Genomic DNA, 27,727 nt, shown 5'->3' with positions numbered 1-27,727 from the left:
TATTCATACACCATCTGGTATCTAATGTAGAGCCATCTCCATATTCACACACCATCTGGTATCTAATGTAGAGCCCTCTCCATATTCATACACCATCTGGTATCTAATGTAGAGCCATCCCCATATTCACACACCATCTGGTATCTAATGTAGAGCCATCTCCATATTCACACACCATCTGGTGTCTAATGTAGAGCCCTCCCCATATTCACACACCATCTGGTATCTAATGTAGAGCCATCCCCATATTTATACACCATCTGGTATCTAATGTAGAGCCATCTCCATATTCACACACCATCTGGTATCTAATGTAGAGCCATCCCATATGTATACACCATCTGGTATCTAATGTAGAGCCATCTCCATATTTATACACCATCTGGTATCTAATGTAGAGCCCTCCCCATATTCACACACCATCTGGTATCTAATGTAGAGCCATCCCCATATGTATACACCATCTGGTATCTAATGTAGAGCCATCCCATATGTATACACCATCTGGTATCTAATGTAGAGCCATCCCATATGTATACACCATCTGGTATCTAATGTAGAGCCATCCCATATGTATACACCATCTGGTATCTAATGTAGAGCCATCCCCGTATTCATACACCATCTGGTATCTAATGTAGAGCCCTCCCCATATTCACACACCATCTGGTATCTAATGTAGAGCCATCTCCATATTCACACACCATCTGGTATCTAATGTAGAGCCATCTCCATATTCACACACCATCTGGTATCTAATGTAGAGCCATCCCATATTTATACACCATCTGGTATCTAATGTAGAGCCATCCCCATATTCACACACCATCTGGTATCTAATGTAGAGCCATCCCCATATTCACACACCATCTGGTATCTAATGTAGAGCCATCCCCATATTTATACACCATCTGGTATCTAATGTAGAGCCATCCCATATTCACACACCATCTGGTATCTAATGTAGAGCCATCCCCATATGTATACACCATCTGGTATCTAATGTAGAGCCCTCCCCATATTCACACACCATCTGGTATCTAATGTAGAGCCATCTCCATATTCACACACCATCTGGTATCTAATGTAGAGCCATCCCCGTATTCACACACCATCTGGTATCTAATGTAGAGCCATCCCCATATTCACACACCATCTGGTATCTAATGTAGAGCCATCCCCATATTTATACACCATCTGGTATCTAATGTAGAGCCATCCCATATGTATACACCATCTGGTATCTAATGTAGAGCCATCCCATATGTATACACCATCTGGTATCTAATGTAGAGCCATCCCATATGTATACACCATCTGGTATCTAATGTAGAGCCATCCCATATGTATACACCATCTGGTATCTAATGTAGAGCCATCTCCATATTTATACACCATCTGGTATCTAATGTAGAGCCATCCCCATATTTATACACCATCTGGTATCTAATGTAGAGCCATCTCCATATTCACAAACCATCTGGTATCTAATGTAGAGCCATCCCATATGTATACACCATCTGGTGTCTAATGTAGAGCCATCCCATATGTATACACCATCTGGTATCTAATGTAGAGCCATCCCATATTCACACACCATCTGGTATCTAATGTAGAGCAATCCCCATATTCACACACCATCTGGTATCTAATGTAGAGCCATCCCATATGTATACACCATCTGGTATCTAATGTAGAGCCATCCCATATTCACACACCATCTGGTATCTAATGTAGAGCAATCCCCATATTCACACACCATCTGGTATCTAATGTAGAGCCATCCCCATATTCATACACCATCTGGTATCTAATGTAGAGCCATCCCCATATTTATACACCATCTGGTATCTAATGTAGAGCCATCCCATATTCACACACCATCTGGTATCTAATGTAGAGCCATCCCCATATGTATACACCATCTGGTATCTAATGTAGAGCCCTCCCCATATTCACACACCATCTGGTATCTAATGTAGAGCCATCTCCATATTCACACACCATCTGGTATCTAATGTAGAGCCATCCCCGTATTCACACACCATCTGGTATCTAATGTAGAGCCATCCCCATATTCACACACCATCTGGTATCTAATGTAGAGCCATCCCCATATTTATACACCATCTGGTATCTAATGTAGAGCCATCCCATATGTATACACCATCTGGTATCTAATGTAGAGCCATCCCATATGTATACACCATCTGGTATCTAATGTAGAGCCATCCCCATATTCACTCACCATCTGGTATCTAATGTAGAGCCCTCCCCATATTCATACACCATCTGGTATCTAATGTAGAGCCCTCTCCATATTCACACACCATCTGGTATCTAATGTAGAGCCATCCCCATATTCATACACCATCTGGTATCTAATGTAGAGCCATCTCCATATTCACACACCATCTGGTATCTAATGTAGAGCCATCTCCATATTCACACACCATCTGGTATCTAATGTAGAGCCATCTCCATATTCACACACCATCTGGTATCTAATGTAGAGCCATCTCCATATTCACACACCATCTGGTATCTAATGTAGAGCCCTCCCCGTATTCACACACCATCTGGTATCTAATGTAGAGCCATCTCCATATTCACACACCATCTGGTATCTAATGTAGAGCCATCCCCATATTCACACACCATCTGGTATCTAATGTAGAGCCATCTCCATATTCACACACCATCTGGTATCTAATGTAGAGCCATCCCCATATTTATACACCATCTGGTATCTAATGTAGAGCCATCCCCATATTTATACACCATCTGGTATCTAATGTAGAGCCATCTCCATATTCACACACCATCTGGTATCTAATGTAGAGCCATCTCCATATTCACACACCATCTGGTATCTAATGTAGAGCCATCCCATATGTATACACCATCTGGTATCTAATGTAGAGCCATCTCCATATTCACACACCATCTGGTATCTAATGTAGAGCCATCCCCATATTTATACACCATCTGGTATCTAATGTAGAGCCATCTCCATATTCACACACCATCTGGTATCTAATGTAGAGCCATCCCCATATTTATACACCATCTGGTATCTAATGTAGAGCCATCCCCATATTTATACACCATCTGGTATCTAATGTAGAGCCATCTCCATATTCACACACCATCTGGTATCTAATGTAGAGCCATCTCCATATTCACACACCATCTGGTATCTAATGTAGAGCCATCTCCATATTCACACACCATCTGGTATCTAATGTAGAGCCATCCCCATATTCACACACCATCTGGTATCTAATGTAGAGCCATCCCCATATTCACACACCATCTGGTATCTAATGTAGAGCCATCCCCATATTTATACACCATCTGGTATCTAATGTAGAGCCATCTCCATATTCACACACCATCTGGTATCTAATGTAGAGCCATCTCCATATTCACACACCATCTGGTATCTAATGTAGAGCCCTCCCCATATTTATACACCATCTGGTATCTAATGTAGAGCCATCCCCATATTCACACACCATCTGGTATCTAATGTAGAGCCATCCCCATATTCACACACCATCTGGTATCTAATGTAGAGCCCTCCCCATATTTATACACCATCTGGTATCTAATGTAGAGCCATCCCATATGTATACACCATCTGGTATCTAATGTAGAGCCATCCCCATATTCACACACCATCTGGTATCTAATGTAGAGCCATCCCCATATTCACACACCATCTGGTATCTAATGTAGAGCCATCCCCATATTTATACACCATCTGGTATCTAATGTAGAGCCATCCCCATATTCACACACCATCTGGTATCTAATGTAGAGCCATCCCCATATTCACACACCATCTGGTATCTAATGTAGAGCCATCCCATATGTATACACCATCTGGTATCTAATGTAGAGCCATCCCATATGTATACACCATCTGGTATCTAATGTAGAGCCATCCCCATATGTATACACCATCTGGTATCTAATGTAGAGCCATCCCATATGTATACACCATCTGGTATCTAATGTAGAGCCATCCCATATGTATACACCATCTGGTATCTAATGTAGAGCCATCCACATATGTATACACCATCTGTTATCTAATGTAGAGCCATCCCCATATTCATACACCATCTGGAATCTAATGTAGAGCCATCCCATATGTATACACCATCTGGTATCTAATGTAGAGCCATCTCCATATTCACACACCATCTGGTATCTAATGTAGAGCCCTCCCATATGTATACACCATCTGGTATCTAATGTAGAGCCATCCCATATGTATACACCATCTGGTATCTAATGTAGAGCCATCCCCATATTCACACACCATCTGGTATCTAATGTAGAGCCATCCCCATATTCACACACCATCTGGTATCTAATGTAGAGCCCTCCCATATGTATACACCATCTGGTATCTAATGTAGAGCCATCCCCATATTCACACACCATCTGGTATCTAATGTAGAGCCATCTCCATATTCATACACCATCTGGTATCTAATGTAGAGCCATCCCATATGTATACACCATCTGGTATCTAATGTAGAGTCATCCGCATATTCATACACCATCTGGTATCTAATGTAGAGCCATCTCCATATTCACACACCATCTGGTATCTAATGTAGAGCCCTCCCCATATTCACACACCATCTGGTATCTAATGTAGAGCCATCTCCATATTCACACACCATCTGGTATCTAATGTAGAGCCATCTCCATATTCACACACCATCTGGTATCTAATGTAGAGCCCTACCCATATTCATACACCATCTGGTATCTAATGTAGAGCCCTCCCCATATTCACACACCATCTGGTATCTAATGTAGAGCCATCCCCATATTCACACACCATCTGGTATCTAATGTAGAGCCATCCCCATATTCACACACCATCTGGTATCTAATGTAGAGCCATCCCCATATTTATACACCATCTGTTATCTAATGTAGAGCCATCCCATATTCATACACCATCTGGTATCTAATGTAGAGCCATCCCATATTCACACACCATCTGGTATCTAATGTAGAGCCATCCCCATATTCACACACCATCTGGTATCTAATGTAGAGCCATCCCCATATTCACACACCATCTGGTATCTAATGTAGAGCCATCCCATATGTATACACCATCTGGTATCTAATGTAGAGCCATCCCATATGTATACACCATCTGGTATCTAATGTAGAGCCATCCCCATATGTATACACCATCTGGTATCTAATGTAGAGCCATCCCATATGTATACACCATCTGGTATCTAATGTAGAGCCATCCCATATGTATACACCATCTGGTATCTAATGTAGAGCCATCCACATATGTATACACCATCTGTTATCTAATGTAGAGCCATCCCCATATTCATACACCATCTGGAATCTAATGTAGAGCCATCCCATATGTATACACCATCTGGTATCTAATGTAGAGCCATCTCCATATTCACACACCATCTGGTATCTAATGTAGAGCCCTCCCATATGTATACACCATCTGGTATCTAATGTAGAGCCATCCCATATGTATACACCATCTGGTATCTAATGTAGAGCCATCCCCATATTCACACACCATCTGGTATCTAATGTAGAGCCATCCCCATATTCACACACCATCTGGTATCTAATGTAGAGCCATCCCCATATTTATACACCATCTGGTATCTAATGTAGAGCCATCTCCATATTCACACACCATCTGGTATCTAATGTAGAGCCATCTCCATATTCACACACCATCTGGTATCTAATGTAGAGCCCTCCCCATATTTATACACCATCTGGTATCTAATGTAGAGCCATCCCCATATTCACACACCATCTGGTATCTAATGTAGAGCCATCCCCATATTCACACACCATCTGGTATCTAATGTAGAGCCATCCCCATATTCACACACCATCTGGTATCTAATGTAGAGCCATCCCCATATTCACACACCATCTGGTATCTAATGTAGAGCCATCCCCATATTCACACACCATCTGGTATCTAATGTAGAGCCATCTCCATATTTATACACCATCTGGTATCTAATGTAGAGCCTCCCCATATTTATACACCATCTGGTATCTAATGTAGAGCCATCCCATATGTATACACCATCTGGTATCTAATGTAGAGCCATCCCCATATTCACACACCATCTGGTATCTAATGTAGAGCCATCCCCATATTCACACACCATCTGGTATCTAATGTAGAGCCATCCCCATATTTATACACCATCTGGTATCTAATGTAGAGCCATCCCCATATTCACACACCATCTGGTATCTAATGTAGAGCCATCCCCATATTCACACACCATCTGGTATCTAATGTAGAGCCATCCCATATGTATACACCATCTGGTATCTAATGTAGAGCCATCCCATATGTATACACCATCTGGTATCTAATGTAGAGCCATCCCCATATGTATACACCATCTGGTATCTAATGTAGAGCCATCCCATATGTATACACCATCTGGTATCTAATGTAGAGCCATCCCATATGTATACACCATCTGGTATCTAATGTAGAGCCATCCACATATGTATACACCATCTGTTATCTAATGTAGAGCCATCCCCATATTCATACACCATCTGGAATCTAATGTAGAGCCATCCCATATGTATACACCATCTGGTATCTAATGTAGAGCCATCTCCATATTCACACACCATCTGGTATCTAATGTAGAGCCCTCCCATATGTATACACCATCTGGTATCTAATGTAGAGCCATCCCATATGTATACACCATCTGGTATCTAATGTAGAGCCATCCCCATATTCACACACCATCTGGTATCTAATGTAGAGCCATCCCCATATTCACACACCATCTGGTATCTAATGTAGAGCCCTCCCATATGTATACACCATCTGGTATCTAATGTAGAGCCATCCCCATATTCACACACCATCTGGTATCTAATGTAGAGCCATCTCCATATTCATACACCATCTGGTATCTAATGTAGAGCCATCCCATATGTATACACCATCTGGTATCTAATGTAGAGTCATCCGCATATTCATACACCATCTGGTATCTAATGTAGAGCCATCTCCATATTCACACACCATCTGGTATCTAATGTAGAGCCCTCCCCATATTCACACACCATCTGGTATCTAATGTAGAGCCATCTCCATATTCACACACCATCTGGTATCTAATGTAGAGCCATCTCCATATTCACACACCATCTGGTATCTAATGTAGAGCCCTACCCATATTCATACACCATCTGGTATCTAATGTAGAGCCCTCCCCATATTCACACACCATCTGGTATCTAATGTAGAGCCATCCCCATATTCACACACCATCTGGTATCTAATGTAGAGCCATCCCCATATTCACACACCATCTGGTATCTAATGTAGAGCCATCCCCATATTTATACACCATCTGTTATCTAATGTAGAGCCATCCCATATTCATACACCATCTGGTATCTAATGTAGAGCCATCCCATATTCACACACCATCTGGTATCTAATGTAGAGCCATCCCCATATTCACACACCATCTGGTATCTAATGTAGAGCCATCCCCATATTCACACACCATCTGGTATCTAATGTAGAGCCATCCCATATGTATACACCATCTGGTATCTAATGTAGAGCCATCCCATATGTATACACCATCTGGTATCTAATGTAGAGCCATCCCCATATGTATACACCATCTGGTATCTAATGTAGAGCCATCCCATATGTATACACCATCTGGTATCTAATGTAGAGCCATCCCATATGTATAACACCATCTGGTATCTAATGTAGAGCCATCCACATATGTATACACCATCTGTTATCTAATGTAGAGCCATCCCCATATTCATACACCATCTGGAATCTAATGTAGAGCCATCCCATATGTATACACCATCTGGTATCTAATGTAGAGCCATCTCCATATTCACACACCATCTGGTATCTAATGTAGAGCCCTCCCATATGTTTACACCATCTGGTATCTAATGTAGAGCCATCCCATATGTATACACCATCTGGTATCTAATGTAGAGCCATCCCCATATTCACACACCATCTGGTATCTAATGTAGAGCCATCCCCATATTCACACACCATCTGGTATCTAATGTAGAGCCCTCCCATATGTATACACCATCTGGTATCTAATGTAGAGCCATCCCCATATTCACACACCATCTGGTATCTAATGTAGAGCCATCTCCATATTCATACACCATCTGGTATCTAATGTAGAGCCATCCCATATGTATACACCATCTGGTATCTAATGTAGAGTCATCCGCATATTCATACACCATCTGGTATCTAATGTAGAGCCATCTCCATATTCACACACCATCTGGTATCTAATGTAGAGCCCTCCCCATATTCACACACCATCTGGTATCTAATGTAGAGCCATCTCCATATTCACACACCATCTGGTATCTAATGTAGAGCCATCTCCATATTCACACACCATCTGGTATCTAATGTAGAGCCCTCCCCATATTCATACACCATCTGGTATCTAATGTAGAGCCATCCCCATATTTATACACCATCTGGTATCTAATGTAGAGCCATCCCCATATTCACACACCATCTGGTATCTAATGTAGAGCCCTCCCCATATTCACACACCATCTGGTATCTAATGTAGAGCCCTCCCCATATTCACACACCATCTGGTATCTAATGTAGAGCCATCTCCATATTCACACACCATCTGGTATCTAATGTAGAGCCATCCCCATATTCACACACCATCTGGTATCTAATGTAGAGCCATCTCCATATTCACACACCATCTGGTATCTAATGTAGAGCCATCCCCATATTCACACACCATCTGGTATCTAATGTAGAGCCATCTCCATATTCACACACCATCTGGTATCTAATGTAGAGCCATCCCCATATTCATACACCATCTGGTATCTAATGTAGAGCCATCCCCATATTCACACACCATCTGGTATCTAATGTAGAGCCCTCCCCATATGTATACACCATCTGGTATCTAATGTAGAGCCATCTCCATATGTATACACCATCTGGTATCTAATGTAGAGCCATCCCCATATTCACACACCATCTGGTATCTAATGTAGAGCCATCTCCATATTCACACACCATCTGGTATCTAATGTAGAGCCATCCCCATATTCATACACCATCTGGTATCTAATGTAGAGCCCTCCCCATATTCACACACCATCTGGTATCTAATGTAGAGCCATCTCCATATTCACACACCATCTGGTTTCTGACGATCAGCAAACACAGAAGGGGGAGGAGCTATAGTAATGGCGTCATGGCATATATTATTTTATCACATCACAGAAGCTGTTTTTAGACAGAGAGACTCTAATGATTTGACTTACCCATGGAGGGTGTGGCTAGTGTCTGTCGGCCTACGATCTGTGCGGGGCCTAGTCCATCCAGGAAGTCACTGAACTGGCTTTCTGGACCCATGCGAGTAGGGGGGAAGATGAACCTAGAGAGAGAAAGAGGGAGAGAGAAAGGAATAGAATGAGTGATGGATGGACGGATGGTGGTTTAATGACATGTAGCAGTAGGGTAGCTGGAGACAGTTCGGGCTACAACATGGACTGAACCACAGCTGTAGTGGTCCAGAGGTGGACCGCTGGGTAGCTGGAGACAGTTCTGGCTACAACATGGACTGAACCACAGCTGTAGTGGTCCAGAGGTGGACCGCTGGGTAGCTGGAGACAGTTCTGGCTACAACATGGACTGAACCACAGCTGTAGTGGTCCAGAGGTGGACCGCTGGGTACGTACAGCAGTTACAGGACTAGTAATAGGTGGGCAACATACGTTCCGTCTGAGCTGTTGGGTACGTACAGCAGTTACATACGTATGGATGGTAATATAATGACAGATGGATGGTAATATAATGACAGCATTAGTTACATACGTTCCGTCTGAGCTGTTGGAGTTGGTGCTGCCGTCGGTGGACTCCTTGCTGCCCTGGCGCGTGACCCGGTTCCTCATCTCCACAGCGATGCCCGTCTCCGTGCTCCGTCGGATCGTACCGCGCAGCTTCTTCACTCGTTCTTCTGGAGATAAGAGGTCAGGGGTCAGAAGTTAAAGGTTAGGGGGTTCAAGGACCGCTCAACACTTCTAGTAACTGTATCTGACACTGAGTCATTTTATTATCTCTATATTCTCTCAATAATCTCTCACACACACATTTTAGTCATTTAGCAGACGCTCTATGCAGTAGTGAATGCATACATTTCATACATTTTTTACTTATTTATTTTTCGTACTGGCTCCCCGTGGGAATCGAACCCACAACCCTGGCGTTCCAAACACCACGCTCTACCAAACTGAGCCACACGGGACACAAACATACCATCGAAAATCAGCAATGGACAGGATTAATGCATGAGGAAGGAGGGAGGGAAAAGGAGGAGTGTAAGGAGAAAGTATTTACTGAAGGAGAAAAGTGAGAGCTGGCTCACTAACCCCCCCAAGCAGCTTTCAGGGCATCTGGCACAGAGATGCCATTGAAGTGTATGTGTGTATGTGTGTGTGTGTGTGTGTGTATATATGTGTGTGTGTGTGTGTGTGTGTGTGTGTGTGTGTGTGTGTGTGGGGGGGGGGGGGGGGGTGTGTGTGTGTGTGTGTGTGTGTGTTTGAGCCATTGAGGGTGATGTAAGCATAATTATGCCACGCTCCATGTGATCTAGGCTACAGATTTGTATCTCCCTGCTAGTTCTCTGTTGTATCTCCCTGCTAGTTCTCTGTTGTATCTCCCTGCTAGTTCTCTGTTGTATCTCCCTCCTAGTTCTCTGTTGTATCTCCCTGCTAGTTCTCTGCTAGTTATCTGTTGTATCTCCCTCCTAGTTCTCTGTTGTATCTCCCTGCTAGTTCCCTGCTAGTTCTCTGTTGAATCTCCCTGCTAGTTCTCTGTTGTATCTCCCTGCTAGTTATCTGTTGTATCTCCCTGCTAGTTCTCTGTTGTATCTCCCTGCTAGTTCTCTGTTGTATCTCCCTGCTTGTTCTCTGTTGTATCTCCCTGCTAGTTATCTGTTGTATCTCCCTGCTAGTTCTCTGTTGTATCTCCCTGCGAGTTCTCTGTTGTATCTCCCTGGCTAGTTCTCTGTTGTATCTCCCTGCTAGTTCTCTGTTGTATCTCCCTGCTAGTTCTCTGTTGTATCTCCCTGCTAGTTCTCTGTTGTATCTCCCTGCTAGTTCTCTGTTGAATCTCCCTGCTAGTTCTCTGTTGTATCTCCCTGCTAGTTCTCTGTTGTATCTCCCTGGCTAGTTCTCTGTTGTATCTCCCTGCTAGTTATCTGTTGTATCTCCCTGCTAGTTCTCTGTTGTATCTCCCTGCTAGTTCTCTGTTGTATCTCCCTGCTAGTTCTCTGTTGTATCTCCCTGCTAGTTCTCTGTTGTATCTCCCTGGCTAACTAACAGCTGTCACATTCTCTCCCTCTCCTCTCCTTCGTTCCATTCATCCCTCCATTTCACTCCCTTCCCTCCCCCTTCATCCCTCCATTTCACTCCCTTCCCTCCCCCTTCATTCCTCCATTTCACATCCTTCCCTCCCCCTTCATCCCTACACCCCCATGATATTATTTGAATAGTGAAATGTATTTGAAACACAGACACACCACGTGCAGTCAGCGTTAAGATGAAAAGCGTTAGCTATAAATCCATGTGCAGGTCCTCTGGGACTATACATAGAAAACACTGAGCCAGGTAATATACACATCACACACACACACACACACACACACACACACACACACACACACACACACACACACACACACGCTTAGAAACACACACACACACGATAAACGTGTACGGTGAACCTCAATCATACCAAACTCATTGTCTTTGCCTTTTGTCTTTGAGCGCCCACAGTTAATGTCATAGCAACCAGACAACCCTGGTGACCGTAGCAACCGAGACAGGCTCAGAAACAAAAAATCTGAGGCTAAAAATACACTCTGATATCCTTACACACACACACACACACACACACACACACACACACACACACACACACACACACACACACACACACACACACACACACACACACACACACACACACACACACACACACACCGAGTATTAGAGGCTAGGGGGAGATAGTGGACCCTGGTGATTTAGAGTATTAGAGGCTAGGGGGAGATAGTGGACCCTGGTGATTTAGAGTATTAGAGGCTAGGGGGAGATAGTGGACCCTGGTGATTTAGAGTATTAGAGGCTAGGGGGAGATAGTGGACCCTGGTGATTTAGAGTATTAGAGGCTAGGGGGAGATAGTGGACCCTGGTGATTTAGAGTATTAGAGGCTAGGGGGAGATAGTGGACCCTGGTGATTTAGAGTATTAGAGGCTAGGGGGAGATAGTGGACCCTGGTGATGTAGAGTTTTAGAGGATAGGAGGAGATAGAAACATCGGTGCACCTTGACATGGATGTAACTTGACATGGATGAAACTTGACATGGATGTAACTTGACATGGATGAAACTTGACATGGATGAAACTTGACATGGATGTAACTTGACATGGATGAAACTTGACATGGATGAAACTTGACATGGATGAAACTTGACATGGATGTAACTTGACATGGATGAAACTTGACATGGATGAAACTTGACATGGATGAAACTTGACATGGATGAAACTTGACATGGATGAAACTTGATGAAATGGTGATGGAACAAAACCTAATAGGGTAGTGCTATTGTGATGTAGGCCTACTGTAAATGCTGTAGGTTCTCTGGTCCAGCCTCCAACAACTCCACTAGAGATTCTACAGGTTCAACATCCAATGATGAGAGACAGAGACGAAGAGAGAGAGAGAGAGAGAGAGAGAGAGAGAGAGAGAGAGAGAGAGAGAGAGAGAGAGGGAGACAGTACTGGATGATCAGAGAGAGAGAGAGAGAGAGAGAGACAGAGAGAGAGAGAGAGAGAGAGAGAGAGAGAGAGACAGTACTGGAGGATCAGATAGAGAGAGAGAGAGACAGAGAGAGAGAGAGAGAGAGAGCGAGAGAGAGGGGAGACAGTACTGGATGATCAGAGAGAGAGAGAGAGAGAGAGAGAGAGGAGACAGTACTGGAGGATCAGAGAGAGATAGGAGAGAGAGAGAGAGAGAGAGAGAGAGAGAGAGAGAGAGAGAGAGGGAGAGAGAGAGAGAGGAGAGAGAGGGAGAGAGAGAGAGAGAGGGGAGACAGTACTGGATGATCAGAGAGAGCGAGAGAGAGAGCGAGAGAGAGAGAGAGAGAGAGAGAGAGAGAGAGAGAGAGAGAGAGAGAGAGAGAGAGAGAGAGAGAGAGAGAGAGAGAGAGAGAGAGAGAGAGAGAGAGAGGAGAGAGAGAGAGGGAGAGAGAGAGAGAGAGAGAGAGAGAGAGAGAGAGAGAGAGAGAGAGAGAGAGAGGGGAGACAGTACTGGATGATCAGAGAGAGAGAGAGAGAGAGAGAGAGAGAGGGGAGACAGTACTGGATGATCAGAGAGAGAGAGAGAGAGAGACAGAGAGAGAGAGAGAGAGAGAGAGAGAGAGAGAGAGAGGAGACAGTACTGGAGGATCAGAGAGAGAGAGAGTAGGAGACAGTACTGGATGATCAGAGAGAGAGAGAGAGAGAGACAGAGAAGAGACAGTACTGGAGGATCAGAGGAACTGCTGTGTATCTATTATAAGCCTGTAGTCAGGAATATCTCTCGCAAGCAACACGCTCAGACAAGCTCTAAGGCCCCCGCTGCCATGACAACCCTGGCCCTCAGATACAGACACAAACTCCCCCATCTGAGACAGCAGGGAGCCATAACCAGATAAAATCCAGTCTGGCCGCTCACTGTAATGATCAATCAGCCAACCAATCAATCAATCAACCAATCAACCGACCAACCGACCAACCACCCAACCAACCAACCAATCAAAAAGCCAACATCCCCCCTGGGTTCATGTGGCGATCTGCAGTGAACTTTCCCTTCTCTTTTCTCCATCCGTTTCCATGGCAATGCCATCTGCACTGCACCAAGATCCCATACCTGGTGCTCACCAGCTTTCTCCCCCGTCTCTCTCTCTCTCTCTCCCTCCCTCCCCCCGTCTCTCTCTCTCTCTCTCCCTTCCCCCGTCTCTCTCTCTCCCTCCCCCGTCTCTCTCTCTCCCTCCCACCGTCTCTCTCTCTCCCTCCCCCATCTCTCGCTCACTCGCTCCCTCTCCCTCCCTCTCCCTTTCTCTCTCTCGCTCATCTCTCTCTCTCTCTCTCTCCCTCTCCCTGTCACTCTCGCTCTCTCTCTCTCTCTCAAGCTCTCTCTCTCACGGTCTCTCTACCAGGGCTCACCAACCCTGTTCCTGGAGAGCTACCATCCTGTAGGTTTTCTCTCTAACCCTAATTCAGTGCACCTGATGCTAATAGTTAGCTGGTTGATCAGCTGAATCAGGTTAGTTCCAGGAGGGTTTCTCCAGGAAACAGGGTTGGAGTTAAAACCTACAGGAGGGTATCTCTCCAGGAACAGGGTTGGAGTTAAAACCTACAGGAGGGTATCTCTCCAGGAACAGGGTTGGAGTTAAAACCTACAGGAGGGTATCTCTCCAGGAACAGGGTTGGAGTTAAAACCTACAGGAGGGTATCTCTCCAGGAACAGGGTTGGAGTTAAAACCTACAGGAGGGTTTCTCTACAGGAACAGGGTTGGAGTTAAAACCTACAGGAGGGTAGCTCTCCAGGAACAGGGTTGGAGTTAAAACCTACAGGAGGGTATCTCTCCAGGAACAGGTTTGGAGTTAAAACCTCCAGGAGGGTATCTCTCCAGGAACAGGGTTGGAGTTAAAACCTACAGGAGGGAATCTCTCCAGGAACAGGGTTAAAACCTACAGGAGGGTATCTCTCCAGGAACAGGGTTGGAGTTAAAACCTACAGGAGGGTATCTCTCCAGGAACAGGGTTAAAACCTACAGGAGGGTATCTCTCCAGGAACAGGGTTGGAGTTAAAACCTACAGGAGGGTATCTCTCCAGGAACAGGGTTAAAACCTACAGGAGGGTATCTCTCCAGGAACAGGGTTGGAGTTAAAACCTACAGGAGGGTATCTCTACAGGAACAGGGTTAAAACCTACAGGAGGGTATCTCTCCAGGAACAGGGTTGGAGTTAAAACCTACAGGAGGGTATCTCTCCAGGAACAGGGTTAAAACCTACAGGAGGGTATCTCTCCAGGAACAGGGTTGGAGTTAAAACCTACAGGAGGGTATCTCTACAGGAACAGGGTTGGAGTTAAAACCTACAGGAGGGTAGCTCTCCAGGAACAGGGTTGGAGTTAAAAGTACAAAAGGTAAAGTAAAAAATAAATAAAAAGTAACACAATAAGAATAACAATAATGAGGCTATATACAGGGGGCACCGGTACCGAGTCAGTGTGTGCGGGTACAGGCTAGTTGAGGTAATTTATACATGTAGGTTGAGGTGAAGTGACTATGCATAGATAATAAACAGTGAGTAACAGCAGAATACAAAACAAATGGAGGGGGGGGTGTCAATGTAGACAGTCCAGTGGCCATTTGATTAACTGTTCAGCGGTCTTATGGCTTGGAGGTAGAAGCTGTTAAGGAGCCTTTTGGACCTAGACTTGGCGCTCCGGTTCAGCTTACCATGCGGTAGCAGAGAGAACAGTCTGACTAGGGTGGCTGGAGTCTTTGACAATTTTTAGGGCCTTCCTCTGACACCGCCTGGTATATAGATCCTGGATGGCAGGAAGCTTGGCCCCAGTGATATACTGGGCCGTACGCACTACCCTCTGTAGCGCCTTACGGTCAGATGCCGAGCAGTTGCCGTACTAGGCGGTGATACAACTGGTCAGGATGCTCTCGATGGTGCAGCTGTATAACTTTTTGAAAATCTCGGGACTCATGTCAACATTTTTTCAGTCTCCTGAGGGGGGAAAGGTGTTTTCGTGCCCCTCTTAACAGCTCTCTTGGTGTGTTTGGACCATGACGTGTTGTTGCCTTACCCTTACCACCTGGGGGCGGCCCGTCAGGGAAGTCCAGGATCCAGTTGCAGAGGGAGGTGTTTAGTCCCAGGGTCCCGAGCTAAGTGATGAGCTTTGTGGGCACTATGGTGTTTAACGCTGAGCTGCAGTCAATGAACAGCATTCTTACATAGGTGTTCCTTTTGTCCAGGTGGGAAAAAGAAGTGTGGAGTGTGATTGAGATTACCTCATCTGATGTTCCATTGGGGCGGTATGCGAATTGGAGTGGGTCTAGGGTATCCGAGAGGATGCTGTTGTTGTGAGCCATAACTAGCCTTTCAAAGCACTTCATGGCTACCCGATGTGAGTGCTACGGGGCGCTAGTTATTTAGGCAGGTTACTTTCGCTTCCTTGGGCACAGGGACTATGGTGGTCTGCTAGAAACATATAGGGATTACAGACTCGGTCAGGGGAGAGGTTGAAAATGTCAGTGAAGATACTTGGCAGTTGGTCCGCGCATGCTTTGAGTACACCTCCTGGTAATCCATCTGGCCCCGCGGCTTTGTGAATGTTGACCTGTTTAAAGGTCTTGCTCACATCGGCTACCGAGAATGTGATCACACAGTCGTCAAGAACAGCTGGTGCTCTCATGCATGCTTCAGTGTTGCTTGCCACGAAGCGAGCATAAAAGGCATTTAGCTCGTCTGGTAGGCTCGCGTCACTGGGCAGCTCACGACTGGGTTTTCCTTTGTAATAGTTTTCAAGCCCTGCCACATCCGACGAGCGTCAGTGTCGATGTACTAGGATTCAATCTTAATCCTGTAGTGACGCTTTTCTTGTTTGATGGTTCATCTGAAGACATAGTGGGATTTCTTATACGTGTCCGGATTAGTGTCCCGCTCCTTGAAAGCGGCAGCTCTAGCCTTTAGCTCGATGCAGATGTTGCCTGTAATCCATGGCTTCTGATTGCGATATGTACTTACGGTCACTGTGGGGACGACGTCATCGATGCACTTATTGATGAAGCCGATGACTGAGGTGGTGTACTCCTCAATGCCATTGGATGAATCCCGGAACATGTTCCAGTCTGTGCAGCAAAACAGTCCTGTAGCATAGCATCCGCATCATCTGACCACTTCTGTATTGAGCGAGTCACTGGCACATCCTGCTTTAGTTTTGCATGTAAGCAGGAATCAGGAGGATATAATTCTGGTCAGATTTGCCAAATCGAGGGCGAGGGAGAACTTTGTATCTGTGTGTGGATTAAAGGCGGTCTAGAGTTTATTTTCCTCTGGTTGCACATGTGACATGTTGGTAGAAATTAGGTAAATGGATTTAAGTTTTCCTGCATTAAAGTCCCCGGCCACAAGGAGCACCGATTCAGGATTAGCATTTTCTTGTTTGCTTATGGCCTTGTAGAGTTGGTTGAGTGCAGTCTTATTGCCAGCATTGGTCTGTGATGGTAAATAGACGGCTATGAATAATATAGACTCTCTTGGTAGATAGTGTGGTCTACAGCTTATCATAAGGTACTCTACCTCAGGCGAGCAATACCTCGAGACTTCTTTAATATTAGACATCGCACTCCAGCTGTTATTGACAAATAGACACACACCCCCACCCCTCGTCTTACCAGACGTAGCTTCTCTGTTCTGCCGGTGCGTTGAAAATCCCTCCAGCTCTATATGATCGGTGTCGTCGTTCAGCCACGACTCGGTGAAACATAAGATATTACCGTTTTTAATGTCCCGTTGGTAGGATCATCTTGATCTTAGGTCATTCGATTTTATTTTCCAATGATTGGAAACACACATTGGCCAGTTTACTCGTTCGCCTACGAATTCTCAAAAGGCAGCCTGACCTCTGCCTTCATTTTCTCTGTCTTGTCTTCACGCAAATGATGGGGATTTGGGCCTGTTCCCGAGAAAGCAGTATATCCTTCGCGTCGGACTCGTTAAAGGAAAAAGCTTCTTCCAGTTCGAAGTGAGTAATCGTTGTTCTGATGTCCAGAAGCTCTTGTCGGTCATAAGAGAGGGTAGCAGCAACATTATGTTCAAAATAAGTAAAAAAAATAAGTTACAAACAACGCAAAAAAAACGAACTAAATCGCACAGTTGGTTAGGAGCACACACACACACACACACACACACACACACACACACACACACACACACACACAACACACACACACACACACACACACACACACACACACACAAGCAAGCCTCTAACTCAATCATCAAGTTTGCAGACGACACTACAGTGGTAGGCTTGATTACCAACAACGACAAGACGGCCTACAGGGAGGAGGTGAGGGCCCTCGGAGTGTGGTGTCAGGAAATCAACCTCTCACTCAACGTCAACAAAACAAAGGAGATGATCGTGGACTTCAGGAAACAGCAGAGGGAGCAGCCCCCTATATACATTGACGGGACAGTAGTGGAGAGGGTGGAGAGTTTTAAGTTCCTCGGCGTACACATCACGGACAAACTGAAATGGTCCACCCACACAGACAGCGTGGTGAAGAAGGCGCAGCAGCGCCTCTTCAACCTCAGGAGGCTGAAGAAATTCGGCTTGTCACCAAAAACACTCACAAACTTTTACAGATGCGCAATCGAGAGCATCCAGTCGGGCTGTATCACCGCCTGGTACGGCAGCTGCTCCGCCCTCAACCATAAGGCTCTCCAGAGGGTAGTGAGGTCTGCACAACGCATCACCGGGGGCAAACTACCTGCCCTCCAGGACACCTACACCACCCGATGTCACAGGAAAGCCAAAAAGATCATCAAGGACATCAACCACCCAAGCCACTGCCTGTTCACCCCGCTATCATCCAGAAGGCGAGGTCAGTACAGGTGCATCAAAGCTGGGACCGAGAGACTGAAAAACAGCTTCTATCTCAAGGCCATCAGACTGTTAAACAGCCATCACTAACATAGAGTGGCTGCTGCCAACATACTGACTCAACTCCAGCCACTTTAATATAATCAATTTATCACTAGCCACTTTATATTATATAATGTTTACATACCCTACATTACTCATCTCATATGTATATACTGTACGCTATACCATCTACTGCATCTTGCCATCTTGTTGTAATGTATCACTAGCCACTTTAAACAATTCCACTTTATATAATGTTTACATACCCTACATTACTCATCTCATATGTATATACTGTACTCTATACCATCTACTGCATCTTGCCATCTTGATGTAATTAAATATATCACTAGCCACCTTCAACAATGCACTTTATATAATGTTTTCATACCCTACACTACTCATCTCATATGAATATACTGTACGCTATACAGTTTAATATACATAGTAGACCCTTGATGTAATGTATCACTAGCCACTTTAAACAATAACACTTTATATAATGTTTTCATAACCTACACTACTCATCTCATATGTATATACTGTACTCTATACCATCTACTGCATCTTGCCTATGCCGTTCGGCCATCACTCATTTATTTATTTTTATGTACATATTTGTATTAATTCCTTTACACTTGCGTGTATAAGGTAGTTGTTGTGAAATTGTTAGGTTATATAACTTGTTAGATATTACTGCATGGTCGGAACTAGAAGCACAAGCATTTCGCTACACTCGCATTAACACCTGCTAACCATGTGTATGTGACAAATAACATTTGATTTGATTTGATTTCTGCAGCCATCGTGAGGAGGATGCTGCCGCCCCATCAGCCCCGACCCACAGAACCAACAACTCCAATACAGGAAGTAAGTGTGAGTGATGTTGTTGCATGTGCGTGTGTGTGTGACTCTCCTACCTTGGCCTGCTGTAACTATATATGTGAGTGAGATGTTAGTAAAATTCCTGAACTAAAGTGTTTTCATCACTCTAGATTGCAGCCGGTAGCAACAACAAGAAGCGTTGTGATGTGTGTGGACCCAAGAAGGACAGGAAGACACGCATCAAGTGCAAGAAATACATTAGCGACACACACACACAGTAAAACTCTGTTCCTCATGTGGTGTGTAGACAGGCCTTAATTGGTGTTCAACGGGGCTCATTTATCATTTCCATAAAATACTGAATGTTAAATGTGTCCTTCCAGTTTGTTCAGATCAAAGCAATAAACATAAACTGTGATAAAAACCTGGTTTCATTTATATTTAGTCAAGATAAACATGATTTATTCCACCCACGTCTTGAATATAATTATATAAAAAAAAAAGAATAACGCTTTTATTGATAAACATGATCTAGCATGGCAAATATTAACCATCTATACTGTCTACTGTCTATATTAACCATGTATACTGTCTATATTAAATATGTATACTCTCTATATTAACCATGTATACTGTCTATATTAACCATCTATACTGTCTACTGTCTATATTAACCATGTATACTGTCTATATTAACCATGTATATTGTCTATATTAACCATGTATACTGTCTATATTAACCATCTATACTGTCTATATTAACCATGTATAGTGTCTATATTAACCATGTATACTGTATACTGTCTATATTAACCATGTATACTGTCTATATTAACAATGTATACTGTATATATTAACCATGTATACTGTCTATATTAACCATGTAAAGTGTATACTGTCTATATTAACCATGTATACTGTATATATTAACCATGTATACTGTCTATATTAACCATGTATACTGTATACTGTCTATATTAACCATGTATACTCTCTATATTAACCATGTATACTGTATACTGTCTATATTAACCATGTATACAGTCTATATTAACCATGTATACTGCATACTGTCTATATTAACCATGTATACTGTATACTGTCTATATTAACCATGTATACTGTATACTGTCTATATTAACCATGTATACTGTCTATATTAACCATGTATACTGTATACTGTCTATATTAACCATGTATAATGTCTATATCAACCATGTATACTGTCTATATTAACCATGTATACTGTATACTGTCTATATTAACCATGTATACTGTATACTGTCTATATTAACCATGTATACTGTCTATATTAACCATGTATACTGTGTACTGTCTATATTAACCATGTAAACTGTATACTGTCTATATTAACCATGTATACTGTCTATATTAACCATGTATACTGATCTGCCATATTAACCATGTATACTGTATACTGTCTATATTAACCATGTATACTGTACTGCATATTAACCATGTATACTGTCTATATTAACCATGTATACTGCTGTCTATATTAACCATGCATACTGTCTATATTAACCATGTATACTGTATACTGTCTATATTAACCATGTATACTGTCTACTGTCTATCCATGTATACTGTCTGTATTAACCTGTATACTGTCTATATTAACCATGTATACTGTATACTGTCTATTTTAACTATGTATACTGTCTATATTAGCCATGTATACGGTCTATATTAACCATGTATACTGTATACTGTATACTGTCTATTTTAACTATGTATACTGTATACTGTCTATTTTAGCTATGTATACTGTCTATATTAACCATGTATACTGTATACTGTCTACTGTCTATCCATGTATACTGCATAGTATACTGTATACTGTATACTGTCTATTTTAACCATGTATACTGTATAATGTATACTGTCTATATTAACCATGTATACTGTATACTGTCTATATTAGCTATGTATACTGTCTATATTAACCATGTATACTGTATACTGTAAACTGTCTATATTAACCATGTATACAGTATACTGTCTACTGTCTATTTTAACCATGTATACTGTCTATATTAACGCTATGTATACTGTCTATATTAACCATGTATACTGTATACTGTCTATATTAACTATGTATACTGTCTATATTAACCATGTATACTGTTTATATTAACCATGTATACTGTCTATATTAACTATGTATACTGTATACTGTCTATTTTAACTATGTATACTGTATACTGTCTATATTACCGCTACTGTATACTGTCTATATTAACCATGTATACTGTATACTGTAAACTGTCTATATTAACCATGTATACAGTATACCTGTATACTGTCTATTTTAACTATGTATACTGTCTATATTAGCTATGTATACTGTCTATATTAACCATGTATACTGTATACTGTCTATATTAACCATGTATACTGTCTATATTAACCATGTATACTGTCTATATTAACTATGTATACTGTATACTGTCTATATTAACCGTGTATACTGTCTATATTAACTATGTATACTGTATACTGTTTATATTAACCATGTATACTGTCTATATTAACCATGTATACTGTATACTGTCTATATTAACCATGTATACAGTCTATATTAACCATGTATACTGCATACTGTCTATATTAACCATGTATACTGTATACTGTCTATATTAACCATGTATACTGTATACTGTCTATATTAACCATGTATACTGTCTATATTAACCATGTATACTGTATACTGTCTATATTAACCATGTATAATGTCTATATCAACCATGTATACTGTCTATATTAACCATGTATACTGTATACTGTCTATATTAACCATGTATACTGTATACTATCTATATTAACTATGAATACAGTATATATTAACCATGTATACTGTGTACTGTCTATATTAACCATGTATGCTGTATACTGTCTATATTAACCATGTATACTGTCTATATTAACCATGTAAACTGTATACTGCCTATATTAAGCATGTATACTGTATACAGTCAATATTAACCATGTATACTGTATACTGTCTATATTAACCATGTATACTATCTATATTAACTATGTATACTGTTTATATTAACCATGCATACTGTCTATATTAACCATGTATACTGTCTATATTAACCATGTATACTGTATACTGTCTATATTAACTATGTATACTGTATACTGTCTATATTAACCATGTATACTGTATACTGTCTATTTTAACTATGTATACTGTCTATATTAGCTATGTATACGGTCTATATTAACAATGTATACTGTACACTGTATACTGTCTATTTTAACTATGTATACTGTATACTGTCTATTTTAGCTATGTATACTGTCAATATTAACCATGTATACTGTATACTGTATACTGTCTATATTAACCATGTATACTGTATACTGTATACTGTCTATTTTAACCATGTATACTGTATAATGTATACTGTCTATTTTAACTATGTATACTGTATACTGTCTATATTAGCTATGTATACTGTCTATATTAAGCATGTATACTGTATACTGTAAACTGTCTATATTAACCATGTATACAGTATACTGTATACTGTCTATTTTAACTATGTATACTGTCTATATTAGCTATGTATACTGTCTATATTAACCATGTATACTGTATACTGTCTATATTAACTATGTATACTGTCTATATTAACCATGTATACTGTTTATATTAACCATGTATACTGTCTATATTAACTATGTATACTGTATACTGTCTATTTTAACTATGTATACTGTATACTGTCTATATTAGCTATGTATACTGTCTATATTAACCATGTATACTGTATACTGTAAACTGTCTATATTAACCATGTATACAGTATACTGTATACTGTCTATTTTAACTATGTATACTGTCTATATTAGCTATGTATACTGTCTATATTAACCATGTATACTGTATACTGTCTATATTAACCATGTATACTGTCTATATTAACCATGTATACTGTCTATATTAACTATGTATACTGTATACTGTCTATATTAACCGTGTATACTGTCTATATTAACTATGTATACTGTATACTGTCTATATTAACCATGTATACTGTCTATATTAACCATGTATACTGTATACTGTCTATATTGACCATCTATACTGACTATATTAACCATGTATACTGTCTATATTAGCTATGTATACTGTCTATAATAACCATGTATACTGTATACTGTCTATATTAACTATGTATACTGTATACTGTCTATCTTAACTGTGTATACTGTCTATATTAACTATGTATACTGTATACTATCTATATTAACTGTGTATACTGTCTATATTAACTATGTATACTATATACTGTCTATATTAACCATGTATACTGTCTATATTAACCATGTATACTGTCTATATTAACCATGTATACTGTCTATATTAACCATGTATACTCTATACTGTCTAGTTTAACCATGTATACTGTCTATATTAACCATGTATACTGTCTATATTAACCATGTATACTGTATACTGTCTATAATAACCATGTATACTGTATACTGTCTATAATAACCATGTATACTGTCTACTGTCTATATTAACCATGTATACTGTCTATATTAACTATGTATACTGTATACTGTCTATATTAACTGTGTATACTGTCTATATTAACTATATATACTGTATACTGTCTATATTAACCATGTATACTGTCTATATTAACCATGTACATGGTCTATATTAACCATGTATACTGTATACTGTCTATATTAACCATGTATACTGTATACTGTCTATATTAACCATGTATACTGTATACTGTCTATATTAACCATGTATACTGTATACTGTCTATATTAACCATGTGTACTGTCTATATTAACTATGTATACTGTATACTGTCTATATTAACTATGTATACTGTATACTGTATATATTAACCATGTATACTGTCTACTGTCTATATTAACCATGTATAATGTATATATTAACCATGTATACTGGATACTGTCTATATTAACAATGTATACTGTCTATATTAACAATGTATACTGTCTATATTAACCATGTATACTGTCTATATTAACCATATATACTGTCTATATTAACCATCTATACTGTATAATGTCTATATGAACCATGTATACTGTCTATATTAACCATGTATACTGTATACTGTCTATATTAACAATGTATACTGTCTATATTAACCATGTATACTGTCTACTGTCTATATTAACAATGTATACTGTCTACTGTCTATATTAACAATGTATACTGTCTATATTAACCATGTATACTGTATACTGTCTATATTAACCATGTATACTGTCTATATTAACCATGTATACTGTCTATATTAACCATGTATACTGTCTATATTAACCATGTATACTGTATACTGTCTATATTAACCATCTATACTGTATACTGTCTATATTAACCACGTATACTGTCTATATTAACAATGTATACTGTATACTGTCTATATTAAACATGTGTACTGTACACTGTCTATTTTAACCATGTATACTGTCTATATTAACCACGTATACTGTATACAGTCTATTTTAACCATGTATAATGTCTATATTACTCATGTATACTGTATACTGTCTATATTAACCATCTATAGTGTATACTGTCTATATTAACCATGTATACTTTCTATATTAACTATGTATACTGTATACTGTCTATATTAACTATGTTTACTGTATACTGTCTACATTAACCATGTATACTTTCTATATTAACCATGTATACTGTATACTGTCTATATTAACCATGTATACTGTCTACTGTCTATATTAACCATGTATACTGTCTATATTAACCATGTATACTGTCTATATTAACCATGTATACTGTATGCTGTCTATATTAACCATGTATACTGTCTATATTAACCATGTATACTGTATACTGTCTATATTAACCATGTATACTTTCTATATTAACTATGTGTACTCTCTATATTAACCATGTATACTGTATACTGTCTATATTAACCATGTATACTGTATACTGTCTATATTAACCTTGTAAACGGTCTATATTAACCATGTATACTGTCTATATTAACCATGTATACTGTATACTGTCTATATTAACCATGTATACTTTCTATATTAACTATGTATACTCTCTATACCATGTATACTGTATACTGTCTATATTAACCATGTATACTGCATACTGTCTATATTAACCATGTATACTGTATACTGTCTATATTAACCATCTATACTGTATACTGTCTATGTTAACCATATATACTGTCTATATTAACCATGTATACTGCATACTGTCTATATTAACCATGTATACTCTATACTGTCTATATTAACCATGTATACTATCTATATTAACTATGTATACTGTTTATATTAACCATGTATACTGTCTATATTAACCATGTATACTGTATACTGTCTATATTAACTATGTATACTGTATACTGTCTATATTAACCATGTATAGTGTATACTGTCTATTTTAACTATGTATACTGTCTACATTAGCTATGTATACGGTCTATATTAACCATGTATACTGTATACTGTATACTGTCTATTTTAACTATGTATACTGTATACTGTCTATTTTAGCTATGTATACTGTCAATATTAACCATGTATACTGTATACTGTATACTGTCTATATTAACCATGTATACTGTATACTGTATACTGTCTATTTTAACCATGTATACTGTATAATGTATACTGTCTATTTTAACTATGTATACTGTATACTGTCTATATTAGCTATGTATACTGTCTATATTAACCATGTATACTGTATACTGTAAACTGTCTATATTAACCATGTATACAGTATACTGTATACTGTCTATTTTATGTATACTGTCTATATTAACTATGTATACTGTCTATATTAACCATGTATACTGTTTATATTAACCATGTATACTGTCTATATTAACTATGTATACTGTCTATATTAACCATGTATACTGTCTATATTAACCATGTATACTGTCTATATTAACCATGTATACTGTCTATATTAACTATGTATACTGTATACTGTCTATATTAACTGTGTATACTGTCTATATTAACTATGTATACTGTATACTGTCTATATTAACCATGTATACTGTCTATATTAACCGTGTATACTGTATACTGTCTATATTGACCATCTATACTGTCTATATTAACCATGTATACTGTCTATATTAGCTATGTATACTGTCTATAATAACCATGTATACTGTATACTGTCTATATTAACTATGTATACTGTATACTGTCTATCTTAACTGTGTATACTGTCTATATTAACGATGTATACTGTATACTATCTATATTAACTGTGTATACTGTCTATATTAACTATGTATACTGTATACTGTCTATATTAACCATGTATACTGTCTATATTAACCATGTATACTGTCTATATTAACCATGTATACTCTATACTGTCTATATTAACCATGTATACTGTCTATATTAACCATGTATACTGTCTATATTAACCATGTATACTGTATACTGTCTATAATAACCATGTATACTGTATACTGTCTATAATAACCATGTATACTGTCTACTGTCTATATTAACTATGTATACTGTGTACTGTCTATCTTAACTATGTATACTGTATACTGTCTATATTAACTGTGTATACTGTCTATAATAACTATATATACTGTATACTGTCTATATTAACTGTGTATACTGTCTATATTAACCATGTATACTGTATACTGTCTATATTAACCATGTATACTGTATACTGTCTATATTAACCATGTATACTGTATAATGTCTATATTAACCATGTATACTGTATACTGTCTATATTAACCATGTACACTGTCTATATTAACTATTTATACTGTATACTGTCTATATTAACTATATATACTGTATACTGTATATATTAACCATGTATACTGTCTACTGTCTATATTAACCATGTATAATGTATATATTAACCATGTATACTGTATACTGTCTATATTAACCATGTATACTGTCTATATTAACCATGTATACTGTCTATATTAACAATGTATACTGTCTATATTAACAATGTATACTGTCTATATTAACCATGT

At 39.7% G+C, this 27,727-nt stretch overlaps 1 protein-coding gene across 1 annotated transcript in view; it reads right to left on the bottom strand.

Annotated features, from left to right (window-relative positions):
* LOC106589097 (regulating synaptic membrane exocytosis protein 3) overlaps positions 1–27,727 on the bottom strand; it is a 99,072-nt gene that overhangs the window by 7,752 nt on the left and 63,593 nt on the right. The window contains exons 3-4 of the mRNA XM_014178788.3: positions 9,941–10,082; positions 9,388–9,500 (exon numbers count right to left, since the gene is read on the bottom strand). Of these exons, the coding sequence (XP_014034263.2) occupies positions 9,388–9,500; positions 9,941–10,082 (255 nt within the window). The remainder of the gene's footprint in view (positions 1–9,387; positions 9,501–9,940; positions 10,083–27,727) is intronic.

The sequence above is a fragment of the Salmo salar genome, chromosome 27 (genome assembly GCF_965601325.2).
Source record: "Salmo salar chromosome 27, fSalSal1, whole genome shotgun sequence".
In the NCBI taxonomy this organism is placed as follows: Eukaryota; Metazoa; Chordata; class Actinopteri; order Salmoniformes; family Salmonidae; genus Salmo; species Salmo salar.
The sequence above is the reverse complement of the archived record's forward strand: the minus strand, read 5'-3'. Positions and strand labels throughout refer to the sequence as shown.